Source organism: Periplaneta americana, chromosome 5 (assembly GCF_040183065.1).
Source record: "Periplaneta americana isolate PAMFEO1 chromosome 5, P.americana_PAMFEO1_priV1, whole genome shotgun sequence".
Lineage (NCBI taxonomy): Eukaryota > Metazoa > Arthropoda > Insecta > Blattodea > Blattidae > Periplaneta > Periplaneta americana.
This window is the reverse complement of record NC_091121.1, coordinates 191,648,874-191,672,538: the sequence shown is the minus strand read 5'-3', so window position 1 is coordinate 191,672,538 and position 23,665 is coordinate 191,648,874. Positions and strand designations below refer to the sequence as shown.

At 34.7% G+C, this 23,665-nt stretch overlaps 1 protein-coding gene across 3 annotated transcripts in view; it reads right to left on the bottom strand.

Moving 5' to 3' along the window:
• Nucleotides 1–23,665, bottom strand: part of LOC138700368 (transient receptor potential channel pyrexia-like) — a 91,633-nt gene that overhangs the window by 33,520 nt on the left and 34,448 nt on the right. The window contains exons 1-2 of one of the 3 annotated variants that reach the window (XM_069826953.1): nucleotides 16,328–16,419; nucleotides 7,921–10,755 (exon numbers count right to left, since the gene is read on the bottom strand). In XM_069826953.1, the coding sequence (XP_069683054.1) occupies nucleotides 8,704–10,677 (1,974 nt within the window). In that variant the 5' untranslated portion in view covers nucleotides 10,678–10,755; nucleotides 16,328–16,419 and the 3' untranslated portion in view covers nucleotides 7,921–8,703. Of the gene's footprint in view, nucleotides 1–7,920; nucleotides 10,756–16,327; nucleotides 16,423–23,665 lie in introns of those variants that run through there. The other 2 variants (XR_011332336.1, XM_069826955.1) reach the window with 2 other exon arrangements.

The window sequence follows — 23,665 nt, the reverse complement described above, 5'->3', positions numbered from 1 at the left end:
TATACTGCGATAACTGGCCACTCTATTCCATTATCTCCTGGCTTAGTTGCCTCATGAGTGATGGCTTGTTGGTACCACTTGTGAGGTTCAGACCTGCCTTCGGACAGTTGACTAAACAATATGTTATGATATCGCACGTTTCAAGAAAGTGAATCTGTTAACTTTCCATACACTCGTGGCCATATGCAGTTCTCGAAACCAAAGGTACCGGTACTGATCGCTGCCCATGAACATTGTTGTAAATTTTATTTACTTACTTAGTTACAAATGGCTTTTAAGGAACCCGGAGGTTCATTGCCGCCCTCACATAAGCCCGCCATCGGTCCCTATCCTGTGCAAGATTAATCCAGTCTCTATCATCATATCCCACCTCCCTCAAATCCATTTTAGTATTATCCTCCCATCTACGTCTCGGCCTCCCAACTAACATTCTATATACATTTCTCGATTCGTCCATACGTTCTACATGTACTGCCCATCTCAACCGTATGGATTTAATGTTCTAATTATGTCAGGTGAAGAATACAATGCGTGCAGTTCTGCTTTGTGTAACTTTCTCCGTTCTCCTGTAACTTCATCCCTTTTATGCCCAAATATTTTCCTAAGAACCTTGTTCTCAAATACTCTTAATTTCTGTTCCTCTCTTAAAGCGAGAGTCCAAGTTTCACAACCATACAGAACAACCGGTAATATAACTGTTTCATAAATTCTAACTTTCATATTTTTTGACAGCAGACTAGATGACAAAAGCTTCTCAACCGAATTATTATTATTATTATTATTATTATTATTATTATTATTATTATTAGTAGTAGTAGTAGTAGTAGTAGTAGTAGTAGTAGCAGCAGCAGCAGCAGTAGTAGTAGTAGTAGTAGTAGTAGTAGTAGTAGCAGTAGAAGTGTTGGTGTAAATTTTATTACAAAATTTAATTTGAAAATCCGCATGTTTATGTGGCTAAGGCGGTCAATCTACCAGGGGTTCATGTGTGGTGTGGACTATCATCTAGGGGCTTAGTAGGACCCTTTTTCTTTGATGGTACTATCACTGAAGAAGTGTACCTCGAAATGTTACGCACATCAATTTTACCAGGCGTAAGTGCGCCTCATGGAGCTGATGATGAGGTCTTCTACCAACAGGACTGGGCTCCACCACACTACCACCTAGCCGTACGAGCTTTCCTGGTTGACAATCTACAGGGACATTGGATTGGACGAAGAGGGCCCATTGAGTTACCCCCACGGTCACCAGATCTAACCCCTATGGATTTTTACTTGTGAGTAACCGTGAAAGATCAAGTCTATCGACATAAGCCGCGCAAGTTGTAGGACCTTCGCCAGCGGCATGTGTGGCGATCTCCATTGAAACATTGACCGACGTAGGTGCGGCGACTGCTCGTCGTTGTGTTATGTGCTTAACTGAAGACAGTACTCCATGTGTGATGAGTATTTAAATGTAAAACAAACGCATAATAAATAGTTTTCGTTCTTTAAAGAGTGCATACATTTTTTGGCGGACTCTGTATTTAAACGATTTTTTTTTTTTAATTTCAGTCAGTTGAATTCAACTGTCTAAAAAATGGAGTTAGTATTCATCTGTGACTCTCGCATTGCTTTGTGTGTCTTCCAGAAAATACTCAAAAAGCTGTTGTTTCGAATTGTGTTTCGTAAAAACAAATTCAGTTTTGTCATATCATAGCTAAATTTTCCACGAGTCCTTTAATTCACTAGAATGTATCACTTTCCATTTTATCAAGTGCTATCAACTAGAAATCAAGTTTATTTATACATTATTTGATTTTATTCCTGTCTGTTACTATGTTAACATCTCGGTTTTGCAAACTGTTATCAAAGTATTTAAATATTCGAAAATATCTGCAAAATAGGCTAGTAGAAATTAAAGGGTGCGGCAAAACATCTTCCCTAATTTAAAGTATAAATAAAAAACAGATGGATCAAAATAAGGAAACTTTATTAATATGAATGGTATCTTAAAAGTGGGAATTTTTCATTTTTTGAATAAGGTGTCTCTCAAGTGGTGTCCTTCACTATCAATGCATTGTTGAATGCGACTTAGGAAATTCTGCATCACTCTAACTAGCATTTCTTGAGGAATAACACCAATTTCTTCCTGTATTGCATTTCTTAGGTCTGGCAAAGTCCTCTGCCGATGTTTGAACACCTCAGCCTTAAGTTGCCCCCATAGAAAAAAATCGCAGGATGCAAGGTCTGGTGATCGTGCTGGCGAGCGGACGTCGCCACGTGAAGAAATTAAGCGTCCGGGAAACATGTCTCAGGACTTGGAGAGAAATCTGAGCTGTGTGAGAGGTGCTCCGTCTGCTGAAACCATATCTGGTCAATCTGCAGTGCATTGAGTCTTGGTGCCAAAAAATTGTTGATCATAAAAGTGTACCGCTGAGACTTTACTGTCACAGTGGCACCATCCACCCACACCTGTGGAGTAACGGTTAGCGGGTCTAGCCGCGAAACCAGGTGGCCCGGGTTCGATTCCCGGTCGGGGCAAGTTACCTGGTTGAGGGTTTTTCCGGGGTTTTCCCTCAACCCAATATGAGCAAATGAAGGGTAACTTTCGGTGTTGGACCCCGGACTCATTTCACCGGCATTATCACCTTCACCTCATTCAGAAGCTAAATAACCTAAGATGTTGATAAAGCGTCGTAAAATAACCTACTAAAAATATAAAAAGCACCATCCTCTTCAAAAAAGTAAGGACCAAGTACCCCGACTCTTGCAACAGCGCACCATACAGTAACATGGTCGTTATGTAGAGGTTTTCATGAAGTCCACGAAGGTTCTGTCCACTCCAATATCGGAAATATTGATGATTCTCGCATCCCGATAAGTGAAAATGTGCTTCATCACTAAAAAGAACCACAGCATCTTCAGACCAATTTTGAAGGATGTTTGCACATGACCTCACACGATTTTCATAATCACGTTCAAACAATTCTTGAACAGCGACCACGAGGGGGAATCTGGAAGCTCCTCCGAAAAGCACGCTGGGCAGCGACAACGGAATTACCACTTACCAGAAACGATACCACAGCGTAAGCACGTTCTTCACCCGTCCACGGCATAGTTAGAATTCGTTACAGATTACAATTTGCACTAATTGAATGTCAATTCCGTGTATTCAATGTCCTATTCAATTCTTGTTGTTTTGCGCATGTCATTTGATATCGCTATGGCAACACATGTAAACCTAAATTTCCCACTGTTAAGATACCATTTATAGATAATTTGTAGAAACAAAAGCCGCCCTAAATAAGGGTTCGAAAGATCGGCCTACTAATCAATTCGTAAAGAATAATAAGTAAACAAAACAATTTTGTGACACTTGGAAAGAAAAAGAAAAAACATTAAGATAAGAAAACGTAGGAAATCATTTACAATAAAAATTTTGTTGGGTACAAATGATTACTAATTATAGCTAAGGATGATTTTAACACGTGAGATCCTATGGCATCAATCGTTGCATCAGAAATTTTATATTGTTTAAGTTGATTTAAAGTTTCACGTGGGATCGTGCCACGGGCACCGAACATGAGCCCAAAAACTGTCCAATGTGTAATGTGGTATTGTGCTCCAAGATGCTGACAACAAGGCTCATATATGACTTGTTTTTCACGACACACCTCTTGTGGATGTTGCTCATGCATCTCAAAACGGATTGTGGGATCAAGAATGACACCCTTATCCTTCTGCCGATCAATTATGATGATATCAGCTCGTCTAGTAGAGCCATCAGAAGAGACGCAATCAACCTCCTCATAAACCTCAAAGGAAGCATTCTGACGGATTGAAGCTGCGATGAGAGAACGAACCGTATTATGTCTGTTGATTCGGAGCAATTCTCCATGACGGCAGAAACCCAAGACGTGAGGAAGCGTTTGTTGCTCGTCGCATCTTCTGCAACGGGTTGAGTCAAGAGTTCTACCAGGGAGAGTACGTGCAGGTATTGTATTACAGTTCATCTTAATGGCTTGCGTCCACTGACTGCTCGAAAGTCCCTTTTTGGTTGAGATCCACGAATTACCTTTCTTCCAGTGAGAATAGAAAACAACTCGCAAACCTTTACTTTTCAATTTGCTCCATTGATGAAAAGAATCTTCACGCAATGCTTTTCTTAGTTTTTGAGAAGAAATACGTTCAGAGCAATCGAAGGTAATTGGTAATTGTTTGATGCAATGTTCAATTTCGTTTGGAAGATTTCGAGTGGCTGCTACATGAGGGTTGTCAACGTGTAAAAGTCTTTGACAAATATTTAAGTGCTGAAGGTAAGCTTCCCACTGGGCTTTAAATACTCCTAAACCTCGCAATCATCTTGGTGCATACAACATAGCATCCGGGGTGTCAGTAGGAATGGTAATTATTTCCTTAACAGCGCTGCGAATTAATTTGTCAACATCAGATAGAAATTTCACTTTAAGATCTTTTAAAGGAGCACAATGGAAGGGGTAAACCAACTGAGGCCAAATATATTGATTTAATATATTTATCTTTTGGTCAGGCATGAGTAAGGGTGAAGTGACCAGCTGATTAAGATTTTTTGCCAGTTTTTCAATTAGTTGCGCCGCATTAAATTTTATTTCATCATTAAAAGTAATGCCAAGATATCTTATAACTTCATCCGATTTGATGCAAGATATTTCTTGTCCATCGATCAAGGTGAGGGAATCAGAGCAGAGACATCCTTTACGTAGGTGTATAACATTACTTTTATGCGGATTTACTTCAAGACCAATTCTAGCTAAGGAATTCATAGTCAGCGATGTTGAATATTGAGCGGCAGATTTATTTTTACACAATAATACTAGATCATCCGCAAATGCAAGAATGGAAAGATTATTTAACTGAGGTGATATATTGTATCCATATTCTCCAGAGATATTTAAGTAACATTTCATGTAGTCTTACACTATATTCTTCAATTTTGGTCTTTTTTTTTTAGTGGTATGCAATAATTTTGAATAACACAATTATTTTCGATTTGACAAGGATTTATATTTTTCGAATGGGATTAAGTATCCTACAAGTTCAGTAGTGGAGGTTTCATACTGAAGTCTCGCCCAAAAGTGAGTCGCGCCACCAAAAAATTTGGTTACCACTGCTCTATAGTACACTGGTTACCCCTGTATCCTTTATTCTTATTTTTAGGGCTTCCCACAGATAACAGCCACACATGGTAAGGTCTTGTATTAGTCACAGCACACAATGCACTGAATGAGTAACTGCAAGAAGAATGACAGGATTCATATTTTTAAAACATTGTAAATAGAGAGAAGTACGCACAGAAATACTCGCACCACAACAGACATATCTTCCACAAGATTGCGCCACAGCACACACTCTAAGGAATTCTTTAAATTTAATAAGGAGGGATTTTGATGAGAGAATCACTACTATAGAGTTAATGGCACGCACTTTCCTCAGAACATACCATTTATAACTTTAATCTGTTGGGAACCATAAGAAATGAATAATTAACTCTAAGGTACACGTACCAAACAACGCCACCTTAACACTTCAGTCACTTTTGCTCTGGAAATAAGTTATGTACAAACACGAAAATTATGAAATAGAAACTGTAATCTTATGTTTACAAAGAAGCACAATGGAAATGGATATATTATACACCGAACAACAATTAGAACTCAAATAGGAAAACTTTGTAAACTGGCGTTATTAGGAACAGGTTGTCCAATTAACGCCACCTATTTTCTAGTAACCTATACACTTATAATTATTAATGAATTATTTTTCCTAAGCAACACAAATTGAACTAAGCGACTAAATTTGAGTTTCTGTTAATAAAAGATACAAAATCACTCAATACTAATGAAAGATTCTTGATCTGAAACTGAAACACCAGATGGATTAGGAAAATATGTTTTCCAGTGACTCCTTACTTTAAAAAAAGAGACAATGTGACTCAGTAGAAAGTTATTAAACACAAAAGCATTTACCTTAGTTTAATATGAATGTTTTCCAATAAGTAAAACACAAAAATTAAGTTATGTAAAATAAAAAAAAAAATTAAGAGTTCGTTAAGCAATTGAACCAATATCATCACTGCACATTTCGAACATTTGTAAGTTGAAAGCTTAATGATTTTCCTGATGTTTTCACACTGATGCTGTATTGTCAGCCTTAGTACTAACATAACCTAAAATTTTGTCTGTAGATGTTAAAGCGCTGCTGAGTACTTGATAACATGACATGCCTGTTTCTCTAACATTTTCAAATTTCATAGATAGCAAATACTTTCTATACATAGAAGAATGTTTAAGGATCACGAAAATATATAGTTTAATATAGTTATTATTTGCTCAACACACAATATAAAATATTGCCTCTTACCTTGATATAAGAACAGCCATTCATTATCAACACACAACAGGAAATTGACGGAATATAATGTCACTCGTAAATGTCAGCGAACAGCTAGTAACTCATTTCATCACTAGATTGCAAGCGAATGCAGGCTACAGTAGTGCACTGCCGAAAACTTGTGTCGTTAACAAATTTTAATAGTGTGGCGTTATTTGGCTCAGGGACCTTATAAGATTAGCATATATTAAAGAGGGGCTTAAAGGAAATATCAGAACCGAAATTAGAAGAATTGAAGGTTCAGAACCATAGTGGGCCAAGCGCCATTTACTAAAACCGTAGGAAACAAGGGTTAAAATGAAGTTATTACCATAATTAAATGGAAATATATATGAAGTAATATAAAGTACACTGTACACATTAAAATTAAATGATATGTCAATCTTCATTAAACTATGGTATTCACTTAACTTTAACCCTTGCTTTCTCCGTTTTTAATAAATGGCGCTTGGCCCACTATGGCTCTGAACCCTTCAATTATGGACGGAGAATTTTTGCAAATGAATGCAAATTTCTACTCAACAAATGGATTTCCCCCTTTTCCTTGTGTTCTTTGATAATGGAGCCACTATATCTCCGAAACGCTGGACGTCTCTTTAACTATGACACAATGCGAATATTGTAAACAGCGGGCAAATATTCCTTTTATACAGGGTGGATGTGAAATAACCTTGCAGATTGAAATGAACGATAGGATACACGTATATTACATTTTGTGATTAAATGCACGGTTAATTAGGAAATTAAATTTGAAGTTTCAGTAGTCTGACAACATCGCCGCTAACACACTCTACTCGTGATACAGATGTAAGAGGTCAACGAACTCGGTGTGTCTAGGTAGTTGAGTTGCTCCTACCCGTAATAGTTACCAAATAAGAGATTGTTAAACATTTTCGGGGGGGGGGGAACTATAAACTTTCCAACAATATAATATTATAGCATTTTGTTACATACAACATGAGCTATTCCCTCTGGATATCTGCAAGACTATTTCACTTCCACCCTCTATATATCCCATAATATTACATTGCACATAAATATTTGTCATATTCATTTTGGGTCTAATGATAATGATGATGATGATGATGATGGTGATGATGATGATGACGACGACGATGACCATCATAAGACATGATGAGGAACGAGAACTCTAGCTAAAGAAACCACATTTCGATCCTTGAAGTAGGCCTATCTAGGCTATAAGTTTTGTGTCAAAGTGATTGTGAGGCAAGTATTCTCTGAGTACATGATTTCCTCCGTCATTTCTAATTTCAAAATTACTCCATTGTTGCCATATTATCCCACTGTCTTTGACTAGCTTCTACATTTTTACAACTTCTAATAACATTTTAATAAATAATTAATTTCGGAATATGTATGATATGAACTTTCTGTGTTAAATTTTAACGTATCTTGTTAACATGTTTCGACCTATTTTCGGTCATCTTCGGAACTGGTCGTTGTTGGTCTTGGCGCCTCTTCTTTCCTGTGTGGATGCGTTCGTAGTGTAAAGTCAAAGAGTGTATGTGTTTTGAAATTGAGTTGTGTGTTGGGAATATCGTTGGGGTGTGTTTTCGTGTGTCTGTATATTTCATATTGTTCTAGTGTGTTGAGTTTCTGGCTTTTTGGTTGGATGTGCAGTATTTCCATGTCTGTGTGGATGTCTCTGTAGGTGTGGTTGGCATTTGTGATGTGTTCTGCATATGTGGAGGTGTTTTGTAATTTTGTTACGGCTGTGATGTGTTCTTTGTAACGTGTTTGAAATGATCTGCCTGTCTGTTCTATGTAGAAGTTGTTGCAGGTGTTACAGACAGATCATTTGAAACACGTTACAAAGAACACATCACAGCCATAACAAAATTACAAAACACCTCCACATATGCAGAACACGTCACAAATGTCAACCACACCTACAGAGACATCAACACAGACATGGAAATACTGCACATCCAACCAAAAAGCCAGAAACTCAACACACTAGAACAATATGAAACATACAGATACACGAAAACACACCCCAACGATATTCTCAACACACAACTCAATTTCAAAACACATACACTCTTTGACTCTACACTACGAACGCACCCATACAGCAAAAAAGAGGCGCCAAGACCAACAACGACCAGTTCCGAAGATGACCGAAAATAGGTCGAAACATGTTAACAAGGTACGTTAAAATTTAACACAAGAAAGTTCATATCATGCATATTCCGAAGTGATACAGTGTTAAAAGTTGTGTAATGAAGATGTAAAATAATTGATAACAATGAATACAATATTAAATATTTTACCATCATATTTCTTGCCTAGTGTCATTTCTTAAAGCAGTCATTAAATTGTCTTTTAAGTCTTTTATCTCATACAGAAATGACGACAATTTATCTTCTATCAACGTCTCTATCGCACTAATATTAAGTTTATTTTTTCTCTTCTGGTCTTTGTACTTCGCAACAACACTAAGTTCGTGTCTTAATGTGGTAGGAACATCTTTATCACCGATGGTAATGTACCCATTGCGATCCAAGTAGAAATACGTTTCTATACTTCTGCTTTTCATGCGCAAAAATCTCTTCACTTCATTCCACTCGTATAACAACTGCGCTTGACTCCACAGATGGTACACTTTTCCATAATCGAGGAGTTCATCTCCACCTCTAACAGCTAGAGCCACCAACATGTTTAATAAAGCTATTATCACTACCATCACAAACAAAACAGACGCAACTATGCTCGCAAACCTCATAGAAGAGAGAGCTTCCGTTACATAAGTCAAATACCCATCGTCTGTGGAATTGGCAGTACTGTTCCCGCCAAAAATTGGGAAATCTCCCAAATCGGAACCTTGGAGGAGAACCAGAATTGTGTATAAAAATGTATGCCAAAAGTTGTTAAAACTTTCATTATCTTTGTCATAGTACAAAACGAAAAATGTTAAAGCAAATCCAACCAGAACAAACAAGAGAGTTAAAGAATGTGTAAAAATCTCCTTTGTGACGTACACAAACATTCCAGCTTGATGGCTGATAAAAGAGATAGCGCTGGAGTAAAAAGGCAGGGATAACCATGACAATAAGAAAGATATTCCACACCATTCTCGGTTATAAGGAATACAGATGGTGACAAATGCTAGAAGAGGAGGAACAATTGTCAATATGGTCTTGGTGATTCGTCGGAACCAAGAATATTGGCCAGGGACCAGATATGGAAAACAGAAGAGCATCACGTGTGCAGAGAGGAAACCTACTGACACACGTGTGACTGCTGAAAAGATGGTATCTGTTGGTGAAGATATGTACATGGTCAGCAACAACAGATAGAGAAGGTACATGGTAAACCGGTAAAATATGATGTAACTACTTTTTTTCCATTCCAAATGGACAAGTGTCTTCAAGAGAGGATGTAGAAGCAATTTTCTCTTATACCTATGGCTCGAGTACAGTCTATTTGCAACAGCAATTCTGTTTCTCGATTCAGGACACAAGACTGACAAATTTATTTTCAATTTTTCTTTCTCGTTGTCCAATTTTGATAAACAGATACCTTCATTAAGGATATTTATTAAGAGATCTTCTCCATTTGGCATGCTATCAACTATATAAGACAATGCTGTGTATTTTGCATTGTTAACAGCTAACAAATCTGCACCATTATCGATTAAGAATTTAACACAATCAGCTGAACCTGACATTGCTGCATAATGTAGGGCAGTATTGTCAATCTCGTCAACTAAAGTCAAATTAGATTTATTTTCAAAGAGTAATTTCACACAACTCAAAGACCCAGACTGGGCCGCCAAGTGTAATGGTGATCTCTTGTTATCATTTAGAGCATTAATCTCGAATTCCAAGTTGTAGAAAGGATTGTCTCTTATGTAATCTATAAGTATGTGAAGAGTGTCAGTAGAACATTCTTCTGCAGCGTAATGAAGCGGAGTATTTCCTGTGGAGTTACACTCACAAGCTCTTGCACCAGCGTCTAGTAACAATCTCACACATTCTGAAGACTCCAACTGCGCTGCGAGATGAAGAGGAGTGTCCATATCCACATTCTTCACGTCAGGATTGGCGTTTCGCTTCAGAAGTAAACTTACACATTCTGAGGAACTTGATTTCACTGCTAAATGAAGTAGTGTATTGCCATAACTGTCTCCAGCTGTGAGATTTATATCACCATGGAAATGTAACAATCGACTCTCGAAAGCAAGAGCATCTCCTTTCTTACAAGCTGAACGTAGAGAGCCGACGTCATCCTTCAGAGTGGAAGGCATCCCAAGGAAGTATGATTCTTAATGGCGTTCCGCAATGTTTTTCTTGCAGTTCAGCGAATGAATGTTGTCATGAAAGTACTGAAACCCATAGAACATTATATTGGTATATTTTAAAATGGAATCAAATTGTTGTTTTATGTAAACTTATTGGAGTTTTTCTTGGATAACTTCATATCCACTCTTGGAGATATTTAATTCATAACTATTTTCTTATGGGGTTAGGTACAGCTTACACAGTAAAATTTTGGAAATATTCAACATTTTTTCCTCCATTACTGTATCTTGTACAATAATGAAAATTAGTATGTGTAAAACACTGTCCTTCTGCTATATGAAAAAATATATTTTTACGATTTAAAAAAAATTATTTAATTTTTTTTTTTCAAAATTCAGTTCACTATGCAGTGATGAAGCGTTTCCCACATAATTAAAAAAATTATCCAACATTCTGTGACGAAATTTTTTGTGTGTATTTATGCATGTCATATCTATAATATGATGCAAAATCACTTCTCTGTCTTTGATAGACTGTCTAATAAAAAATAGATTCATTTAAAAATGGTCAAATATCGGTATTTTCTTCTAACACAAAATAAAAAAAAATATTATTTATTAAGGAATATAGTTGAAAGAGCACGATATTGTAAACATGAGTTTCAGCAATAAAATAAAAGAGAGAGAACATGAAAATTTTAACAAGTTTATGAGTTATGAGGGAAATGCTTCATCACTGCACATTATGAATTTTGAAAAAAAAAAATATATATATATATTATATATTTAAATCGTAAAAATATTTTTTTCACATAGCACAAGGACAGTGTTTTACACATACCCATTTTCATTATTATACAAGATACAGTATAGGAGGAAAAAAATGTTGAATATTTCCAAAAATTTTACTGCTATGAGCTGTACCTAACCCCTTAAGGGGGCACATATAATTTTTAAAACTTCCACAATTTTAATCCAAAATTTGTGAAATTTAAACTACATAAACAAGCCTACAATACTATCATCTGTACAAAATCTGATCCATTAGGGCTGATAGTTTTGAAATTATATTTTTTTTAAATATAATTTAATTGATGTCACTAAAACGCTCCTTGCGTCAAAAATTTAAAAATGTTTAGTTCATATTTGCTCAAAAGCTTGAAAATAGACATGAGAATAAAAATTAGAGCTCAGTCTAAATAGAGAGTCAAGTAAATTTTTAAGAGTTCCAGTACTTCTGGCAGCATACTACTATTAATTAATTTGGGAGAAGATTCCAGAAACCAGACCACGTTTGTTTACGGATATTTGAAAATTGAATTAATATAGAAATGAGATATTGTCACTGTTTATACCTGTTTTAGCAATATTATATATCTTTTCCATTGATTAGCAAGGACGAAAGAGCAAAAAGGCACTTTCACTTCGATTTGAAACATATACTAAAGTTCTTATTATAGTCAGAAAAAAAGATTGTGGGGACGAATAAAAAGGGCGAAATAGGTTACTTCAATTGCGTTTAACCTATTCGAATACTTCTAATAACGTTTCGGAACTCCACAGTTCTCGCAATCATTGTCAGAAATCAAACTGATAATAGAATTAATAATTGCTCCGTACTCATCAACAAGTTCAATCCAAGAGAGTAATAGAAGGTACAGTAAGTACATTATGGGGATTCTTGTTTTCTTTAGGCGGTGGAAGGCAACTCAGATTTATTCTGCCATAAGAATCGAAGAGTAAAAATAAGTCTGTAGATAATAATTTTCCTATAATATGAATTATTATTTAATATGTTACTTTATTCCGCGTGAAACAAAATACGAGGAAATCACAATTTTATGTTGCTGATTTCAAATTAAGATCCATTAATTTTTTACTAGAATTATTATATTTTCTGTGCAACATTCCCCGATATATTGGCTCATAGATAATAATCAATAAGAACAAAATCTGTTCAATAGTTCAGAATAAATTCTTGTACACAAACAGACACAGTGGCAGACAGAATAGCAAAAACCACTTATTTGGTGTCAGGAATGTTGAAAATGTGTATTTTTATTATATCGAAATTGAACTCCTGCAGCTTCGGAATACTTTGTTATTATACTACATAAAATGAAAACGTATAACGGAGAAAATAAATTTATTGACTTCGTTGAAAAGCTTTCGTTCTTTCAACGTTGCATATAATGCGCTATTTCTGCATAAAGAATCTATAGCGAGAGTATCAATTTTGTACTCTTCTTGAGAACAACTAGTGCCTGCTACATTATGATATTCAATTTCTGTGACGAAATTTAATATATTATGATATTAAAAGAATTCAATACAGTATTTGTAATTTAACAGAATCAAAACACAATTATTATGCATTATTTTATATCAGCGAAGTAAATACAAATGAAACAAACAAGTAATTCATACGACATCATATGACTATAGAAGAAAAAAAAAACTTTCTGGATTTCCCAACATAATATATAAAATAAATCAACTGAAACCATATTAAGATTGACTTTTTCTTGGTGTATCCTACTGAACATCTTTGAGAAATCTTCATTGTAATGCTATTGTAAATTGTGACTGCACCTTTTCCAGATGATTTCAGACAGTATCATTTGTATTTCAGAAAGCATAATTTGTATATCAGATTCGTTAATTGTATTTCAGAAAACACCATTTGTATTTCAGATTAATCAAATGTATTTCAGAAAACACCATTTGTATTTCAGATTCATCAATTGTATTTTAGATTCGTCAATTGTATTTCAGAAAGCACCATTTGTATTTCAGATTAATCAAATGTATTTCAGAAAACACCATTTGTATTTCAGATTCGTCAATTGTATTTTAGATTCGTCAATTGTATTTCAGAAAGCACCATTTGTATTTCAGATTAATCAAATGTATTTCAGAAAACACCATTTGTATTTCAGATTCGTCAATTGTATTTTAGATTCGTCAATGGTATTTCAGAAAGCACCATTTGTATTTCAGATTAATCAAATGTATTTCAGAAAACACCATTTGTATTTCAGATTCGTCAATTGTATTTTAGATTCGTCAATTGTATTTCAGAAAGCACCATTTGTATTTCAGATTAATCAAATGTATTTCAGAAAACACCATTTGTATTTCAGATTCGTCAATTGTATTTTAGATTCGTCAATTGTATTTCAGAAAGCACCATTTGTATTTCAGATTAATCAAATGTATTTCAGAAAACACCATTTGTATTTCAGATTCGTCAATTGTATTTTAGATTCGTCAATTGTATTTCAGAAAGCACCATTTGTATTTCAGATTAATCAAATGTATTTCAGAAAACACCATTTGTATTTCAGATTCGTCAATTGTTTTCAGAACCCGTGATAATTGAATCATATATTTTTGTTGTCATGGAAACTATGTAATTGTTAGAGATAATAAATTTTACAGGAGAAAAAGTTCGTCAAAAGGGCTGGACTCTGGAAGAGTACCCAAAACGCTCATTGCATTTCCGCGTTGAATAGCAATACTTGAGCGTTGACGCAAATAAGTAGTGCAACGGCGATCACCAGTAATGGAGATCAAAATTTGGCCGTTTTGGGTACTCTTCCAGAGTCCAGCCCTTTGGACGAACTTTTTCTCCTGTAAAATTTATTATTTCTATGTAAATTTTTATTTAGTTTTTATATACAGGGACATCACTTTATTTTTACCAACATTTTTAATATTAACCTGGCTATACTCGGAAACACTGTTGCCCCCTTCCATTACAAGAGTTTGATGTTACTAGTGAAATATGTAAACATATCATTTTACTAGGTATAGAAGGAGAGAAAAGTAGTGTATCCATTTATGTTGTAGGGAAATACGATATTACGATTTTCAGTTTGATCATCACTTTTACGGAATTTATCAAAATACAGTAGAGTAGTAACATTTTTTTTTTCAAAAACTCAACTTTTCAGGCGGCTATGTTCGTTATGTAATGTCTACTTTATTCAGCACATTAATTATTGGTGTTAACATACAATATAGAGAGTGCATTTAAATTGAGGGGTCATAAGTAAAGGGCTGTAAGTGCACTTAAGTTACTTTTAAGAAAATGGGGTTTAAATATTTAAGCTTTCGTAAAATCGGTGAAATTTTTATTTAAATTTTAATGTGTGATCCGATTAAAATATCCCTAGCACATTAATTATTGGTGTTAACATACAATATAGAGAGTGCATTTAAATTGAGGGGTCATAAGTAAAGGGCTGTAAGTGCACTTAAGTTACTTTTAAGAAAATGGGGTTTAAATATTTAAGCTTTCGTAAAATCGGTGAAATTTTTATTTAAATTTTAATGAGTGATGCGATTAAAATATCCCTTTGCCACTAAAATTTTAGATACTTTAGCTTACACTGGATGCACTTAACTCATGTTATTACAAATGTCACTAGCATTCCTTTGCTTCTAGCCACCTCAATTCAAAAATAGCTAATCTGAATTTTTAAACAAGTTGCTGGAAATGGTTGCCGTTCATTACAATGCAGGCTTCAATTCAGTACGCATGTTATTAAAAACATTTTGAAGCATATTCTCTGAAATTGAATTTATCGTTTCTTGAATATAATTTTTAGTATGATATTATTAATATAGGTTCTTTCTTCTATAGAAAACGCAATCATACTTATGAAACACACTATACACTGCAGTGTTTACTTCACTGCTTTAAGACTTCGAATGCAACAGCGGCCGTAAGTTTGTGTGTCTGACGGGAGCAAGGACATTAGTGAAGGGGTGAGAGTGAAGTACATTCAGAAATGCAGGTACAATAAAAATGCAAGTAAAAATAAAATGATGTCCCTGTATATGTATATTGTAATTGTTTATAATGAGTTTGTAATAACCAGTTTATTAGGCTTCATTTTGTCTTTGAGTTTCCTAAATTTTATAATTTATTTTGTCAATATAAATAAATATATACCATTGAAAGACAGTGAATTACAAACTACTATATTTGTATTGTAATTTTTAAAGTAAGGTACTTACAGTAGTTGAAAAGAATTGTTCATAATTTTATGAATGTTAGAATTATGAATATAGAAAATTATTGGCTCATGCTATTCTCAAATACAATTAACACTTTCTGAAATACAATTGATAACTTCTGAAATACAAATCACTAATCTGAAATACAATTGACGGGTTCTGATGTACAATTGACGAATCTGAAATACAAATAATGTTTTCTGAAATACAATTGATTAATCTGAAATACAAATGACGCTTTCTGAAATTAAATTGACCAATTCTGAAATACATATGGAAAAGGTGTAGTGAAATCAAACAGAGTATTTGTTTTCTGAAGTTGAACCACCATTTTGTCGAACATGATATTTGGACCATTGTGAATAACAAAATTATTAAAATTTTAATAATATATAATCACAGATTTCTTATATTTTGACTCCAATTCTTGTGTCTGAGCATTACTAAATTCAAATCGTATACACCTGTACGCACTACTGTATGTATCATAAGAAAACAAGATCAAACGAAGTCTCGTCGTTTTAACTAAGCTTGAAAAATATACCTGAATATGATATGTTTCAAGCTGTTATTTGGATAGCACCTGATGTAAACATGTCTCATTTGTAAGTTAAATAATCAAAAAACATACCTTTAAGTGAAATGCAGTACACTGAAAAAATCCGTGCAAATTTCTCAGCAGATAGAAACACTTTATGCGAAGGTTTCTTCGATTACTTATCGTCCCAACTCCAAGGTGAAGAAAATTATGTTGATTTTATCTTATCTATTATACCACAATCTTAAGAAAATACAATGAACCAATTTATTGTACACACCTACATAAATGTAGGATATTTCTCAACACTCATTGCATTAGTTTTCAATAACGCGTGAGCTCATTGTCGTACCTTGTAAACCACCCATGCTTTCCAAACATGCAGTAACAATGAAACGGTTTTACGAAAATTTGGGATAAAACAGTTAACACGTGGCTTTGACAATAGATGTAGGCCTACGGTAAATACTGTCAGAGAATTAAATTCTGTAAGATAAAGATACATAGAGATCTATATATAAAACATGGTGTTTTGTATTGTCTTAAGTTTAACTATCTGTATTTTGGGATTAGGAATTCTTGTCACCGGAAAGGTCGTCATTTTACTATTTCGTCACCGATTAAATTTTCACCACCGGACTTGTGGTCATCGATTAAATTTTCGTCACCGGCCACAATAATGCTTTTTTATTTTAATTTTAAGCGTAATATAATTGTTAGGTTGTTTACAAAGTTACGGAGTTAATTTTTTATTTAAAGTTGAATGCCTTATTTATTTTCGGCTGTAACTAAATTATTGTACTGATGGAGGACCCTTATGGAGAGTTTCGTTTCACAAGAAGCATTATTGCCCATGAGATACTAATAGACTAGAACAATGGCGGGAATTACTGCTATTGGGAATTTAAATCAATGGCTTTCCCGAAACACGCGATGAAATATTTCATATAAAATAATTTTTATCTGGAAAAGGAAGCAAAAAACAAACTAATTTTTTGTTTGAAATATCTCAAAGAATAACCCCCTAAATTAATAACTAGGCTTAGTATTCCAGCTACCTAAAGACACGTTGGGTATATAGTACGCCGAACACAGGTAATGCAACGGATAAGGATATAAACAAACACGTTGTCGCTGCGTGTTCGTGGAGTACAGTCAACTGCCGACATTCTGAAGCTATACTAGTAAACACATGCTTGAGCCGTGATGTTCATTTTCGTCGTAATCTCTGCAGTGAATACAGTAATAATGTTTATTCGTAAGTTACGAAACTTGAATATATGCTGATGTCACTAGAAATGATTTTATACTGCAAGAAATTCTTTCAATAGCACATGACGTTATTTTTTTTAGTAGGTTATTTTACGACGCTTTATCAACATCTTAGGTTATTTAGCGTCTGAATGAGATGAAGGTGATAATGCCGGTGAAATGAGTCCGGGGTCCAGCACCGAAAGTTACCCAGCATTTGCTCATATTGGGTTGAGGGAAAACCCCGGAAAAAAACTCAACCAGGTAACTTGCCCCGACCGGGAATCGAACCCGGGCCACCTGGTTTCGCAGCCAGACGCGCTGACCGATGACGTTATTGGTGCATGATGTAGTACAAGATATTCCTACTTTCTGATATTTTTTTCGTGTTTCATTAGGATATTGCATGTCGTTCATCACTGAAAACCCACTAATTTTATATGTACTTTTCTAGAAATTTCCTACAATGTAGATTATTATTTAACTCATTAATTGGAATGTTGGCGCTGAACAATATGGTAGGATACATAAATCCATGCTAAACGTCGAGTTAATGTTATCAACAGTAATCTCACTAGAGGTTTTGATTTATCTAGTGAAAATCAAAACTCGAGTGGGATTTAATTGACTATTACACGATTAGAAGAAAGTATATAAAGATTAGAAGTAACGAAGTACTCCAATACAATAAAATATTAATTGACTTGCGAAAATACAACTGTCTTCAAATGTATTATTGTACCATCTCAACATTACAAATATTACGCTAGATGCACGCTAGATGGCAGTGGTGTGTTATGATTAGCTGTTGTCCTGTTATCAGGTGTGCCAACTATGGAATCTTCATTGAACTCTGTAGACGGTTACTAGTCAAGAAGGCTTTTTATTAAAACAGTTGCATTCCACTTCAATTATCCGGATCCCAGTAATCAACGTCACTTTACAGATGATTTTCAATAAATCTCAGTACTAAACAATCTCTGATACGTGACTATTCATAATATCATATAGCAGAAGCTATAATATAACCTAAATAATATAAACAAGTGTTAGAAACGTTTTAATTAGGGATAATGAAATAAACAAGAAAAGTTTTAATTAACGATGATGACATAAAAAATAAACATGAATAATTTTAAAAGAAACAATTATTGAAAGTACAATTTTCAAATTTGAATGATTTAGTTGGTGTTAGAGTTTTATATTAGATGTGTGCGTAAAAGAAGTGGAACTCGTTGATGTACATGGTGTTTTCCTCAACTTATTCAGGATCTCCGAATGGTGCTCTTCATTTATTTGTAAATAGGATTTCAGGGAAGATGCATAGGTATGACCAGTGATCTTTATTAATTCTTGTTCTTGAATGCCAATGCGAGTCATATTTGAAACTGCTGTGCATCGACTGGAATGGTTTTTATTTATTTATTTTTTTTTTTTTTGACGTCCAGACCAGTGCAGTTTGAAATGTTGGCAAACAAAGAAACAAATGTTAGGGACGCGATAAAATTGTGCGATAAGCAGCCATGATTGGTTGAAATACCGTACCGTTTTATTGGTCAAAAGTAGTATGACGTAGTAAATTGTAATAGTCTCCATAATTTTCAGATTCTGATGGTACTGGTTCTTTTTTAATACGTTCAACACACTTTCTGTGGCTTTTAGTATTGCAGTGTCCTTCAGTGCACTGTTTTTGTCACAATTTACATGTAATGTTGTCTATATTTACAGTTAAAATATTAGTTCAAAATTCCTCAACTATGCCCTGCAATATTACACGCTTGAGCGTCTTACCTAAGGCATTTTACCTCTGCAATGAACCTTCAATCAGCCACAAAGATGTAGTTATTTAAATAATACGACTAGCATATAAGAGCAGTGATCGATAAGACTACTCACTATGACTGCGTCCCGATTTTGACTTTCTAGAGCAGGTACGCTCATTCTCTGACTCCCGATTACGTTCTGTAATCACAACCTTCCAATGTAGAGCGTGCTATTCCTCGTTCGAAGCTCGACAGATGACTGCGGAAGGCAGTTCAAGTACTTAGTAAACGCACGAACAATGCGGGACAATGACAGAGTCAAAACCTTCTGTAAGCAAACGATCATTCCGTACAGTGTGGGAGGAAGACTATTTTTGTTGTGCGTTCGGTGAAAACGTAAACTATTTACTATTTTGTAAGGTACTGTCAGGAATACTACTGAGCAACATAAAATTACATTATACGCTCTGCTACCCAGAAGATGCCGATGTAACAGGGAAGCTGTTTTCTATAATATGTATTCATATACCAACGTTATTATTATTATTATTATTATTATTATTATTATTATCATTATTATCATTGTTATTGTAGTGATTTTATTCCAACAGAAATACATGTTATGACAAAATAATTTTTCATGGGTGCAACGTGCACTACAGCTTCAAGAATTGAAAGCACTTCATGAAAGGCCAAACATTGAAGAGAGTCGAACAATTCAGACTCTATGTTTAGGAGCAAGTTATGTAGTATGTTGGGAATTAGCTAAGGCACTAAAACCCTTCACTGATGGTGAACTTGTAAAGAGATATATGGTGCATGAACAAAATATAGTTAATTGTATCTCTGTTCTGGAACAGCTCGAATGTGAATTCAGAGAACATAGATTTAGTGATTTTAGACGTATGGAGAGTGATATTAATCTTTTTGTTAATCCTTTCATAGTAAATTTGGTACAATCTGTGAGAGTGCAGTTCTAGGACGAGTTAATTGATTTACAAATTCAGAACTAAATGCGGAGAATATGACTTCACAAGCACAGAAGTATTAAATTATGAACAAAACGAAATACACCAAGATGAGCTTATTCGCTGCCACTATGTTAGCTATCTTTGCCTCAACATATTTTCGAGAATGAAGGTTGCTAAATCCAAAAATCCGAACATAGATCCCGATTAACAGATGAGCATCTTTTGCGCATTGCAGTAAATTCGTTCGAAATAGGTTTTCCGATTACTTGCAGAAAAGAATGCACATGTTGAATAGACTGCAATGCATGGTGGAATATGAAAATACCATTATCTATGACATAATAGTATCATAACTACATAAAATATAATAAATAATGTAATAACTGAATATTACAGTATATACTCTTTCCTTTTTCAAATTCAGTTTATTATCCCTATTTGTAAGAGAGTGAGAGCTATGGCATGGGCTGTGCTGTAATGTACAAGGACATCACTTTATTTTTACCAACATTTTTAACATTAACCTGGCTATACTCGGAAACACTGTTGCCCCCTTCCATTACAGGAGTTCGATGTTACTAGTGCAATATGTAAACAAATCATTTTACTAGGTATAGGAGGAGAGAAAAGTAGTGTATCCATTTATGTTGTAGGGAAATACGATATTACGATTTTCAGTTTGATGATCACTTTTACGGAATTTATCAAAATACAGTAGAATAGTAACGTTTTTTTTTTCAAAAACAAAAATTTTCAGGCGGCTATGTTCGTTATGTAATGTCTACTTTATTTAGCATATTAATTATTGATGTTAACATACAATATAGAGAGTGCATTTAAATTGAGGGGCTCATAAGTAAAGGATTGTAAGTGCACTTAAGTTACTTTTGAGAAAATGGGTTTTAAATATTTAAGCTTTCGTAAAATCGGTGAAATTTTAATTTAAATTTTAATGAGTGATGCGATTAAAATATCCCTTTGCCACTAAAATTTTATATACTTTTGCTTACACTGGATGCACTTAACTCATGTTATTACAAATGTCACTAGCATTCCTTTGCTTCTATCCACCTCAATTCAAAATAAGCTAATCTGAATTTTTAAACAAGTTGCTGAAAATGGTTGCCGTTCATTACAATGCAGGCTTCAATTCTTTACGCATATTATTAAAAACATTTTGAAGCATATTCTCTGAAATTGAATTGATCGTTTCTTGAATATAATTTTTTAGTAAGATATTATTAATATAGGTTCTTTCTTCTATAGAAAACGCAACCATATTTCTGAAACACACTATACACTGCAGTGTTTACTTCACTGCTTGAAGACTTCGAATGCAACAGCGGCCGTAAGTTTGTGTGTCTGACGGGAGCAAGGACATTAGTGAAGGGGTGGGAGTGAAGTACATTCAGAAATGCAGGTACAATAAAAGTGCAAGTAAAAATAAAATGATGTCCCTGTAGTTGCGGAGCCCAGTCCGTACACTGTGTGTGTTATGCAGTGCAGCATCATCCGTGTAATCGGAGCTTTTACAATTTTGAGCATACCTGTTCTAGAGGAAGAGGACAGAAGATGCGTAACTATTTTGTATACGAACGTACCTGTACCTGCGCTGTGACGTCATATATACTTCGAATCAGGTAACTTTATTCCAGTTTATAGATAGCTGGAATATGGACCCTAATTATTAGATTAGATTAGATTAGATTTATTTATTTAACCTGGTAGAGATAAGGCCGTAAGGCCTTCTCTGCCCCTCTACCAGGGGATTACAACTATAACATGAACAATAAGATTACAATTAATATTAAATTTACAATGACAATTACAATAAAAATTAAAGTACGACAAGAATACCTGATTAATGAAAGCTAGACATTTTATCATAGAAGTTAAGAACAAAGAATATTTTTGTATTTACTAAATTACAAATTAAACCTACAATAACAAAATTCTATAGTGATGAAATTACCGGATATTGAGATATTTTGTGGTAGATTAAAAGAACTATTTACAAGAAACCATGTCTGAACGAGTCTCAATTACTGACCAAGTGCCTAGTAAGTTTGCGTTTGAATTGAATTTTATTTCGACAGTCCCTGATGCTAGCAGGTAACGAATTCCAGAGTCTTGGCAGGGCTATTGTGAAAGAGGATGAGTATGAGGAGGTGCGATGGGATGGTATTGTTAGTATTGTTTCATGGCGAGAGCGTGTGTTCAGATTGTGGTGGGAAGAAAGGTAAGTGAAGCGAGACGACAGGTACGAAGGAATAGAAGAGTTCAAGATTTCGAAGATTAGTATAGATTATCTCCGACTATGAAGAGCCATCAGTTATGTCTGCAATTCGCAGGATTTACAAGTGTCTCGGTCAGCCTTAATCACGGACCTGGTCACGAAAACAAACGTTTTGTCTCCTGAGAGATGATTGATGCTCTGGCCGGCTATGTCAACAACATAAATATTGAATAACCTCGATTTCTATTGCTAACACGGTTGCAAGTTTTACTGTTTACCGTTTGACTAGTTGCGCACCTTCCATTGATAACTGTGTCCAGCAGATCGGCTGGGAACGTGACGATTAAAATGTTTCCTTTCAGACGGAAAATTTCCCGATTCTATCGAGGTTCAAATATCGATTAACAAAGCAGCTACATAATTAACTACAGCATAAATTTTCTGTAACAGTCTCCTCTTCTCTGTTTCAGTCACTTCACGCGTGCTTGCAGGTAATAGTAATATGCGTTACAAGAGCGGTATGTTGAAGTTTTGATGTTCGAGGAAAAGTTTGAAAAAGCGAAACGTAGTTGAGCTTTTTTAATTTCCGACAATTGAAAGAAAACATACCGCTCGTGTATCGTACATTATTTTGTGCGAAGATCGTTTATTACATACCTGAAAGAGGCATTTCTAATTAGTTGCAATGAAATCTCCATCTTGGTTTCTGTTCAATGACGGCAAATTTGCAAAACAAAAAAATCTATCTTCAACATTGTTGCTTTAAAATGTTTTCTGTGTTTACTATACTCCAGCAGGCCGTGATATACGTCTGTCTTTTTTTTTCCCCGGTCTATAAATGCGAACTTAAAACAAACGGCTTCCTTAATGTTACATGCAGCACGAATGCAGTAACTTTAGTGGAGTTGTAGAGTTTACTTAATTTTTGCAAATATTTAAAAACAATAATTAACAGTGCAATTTAGGTGAAATTGCAGTGGTAAGTTTCCAATATATAATTATTACTATATTGAACGTCTCTAAAAATAATATGTTAAAAGCCTAAAGCAGTAAAATCAATATGTCACTTAAGCGGTAAGAAGAGGGAAATTGTTATGTGTGTTAGGTTGGGAATAGGCTATTTGAATGTGGAATTTTAGACTTTCCGCGGATTGGTTTTGTGCGGAAACCAAGCAAATACGCACGATCTCGCACAAAATAAGTTTGGAGT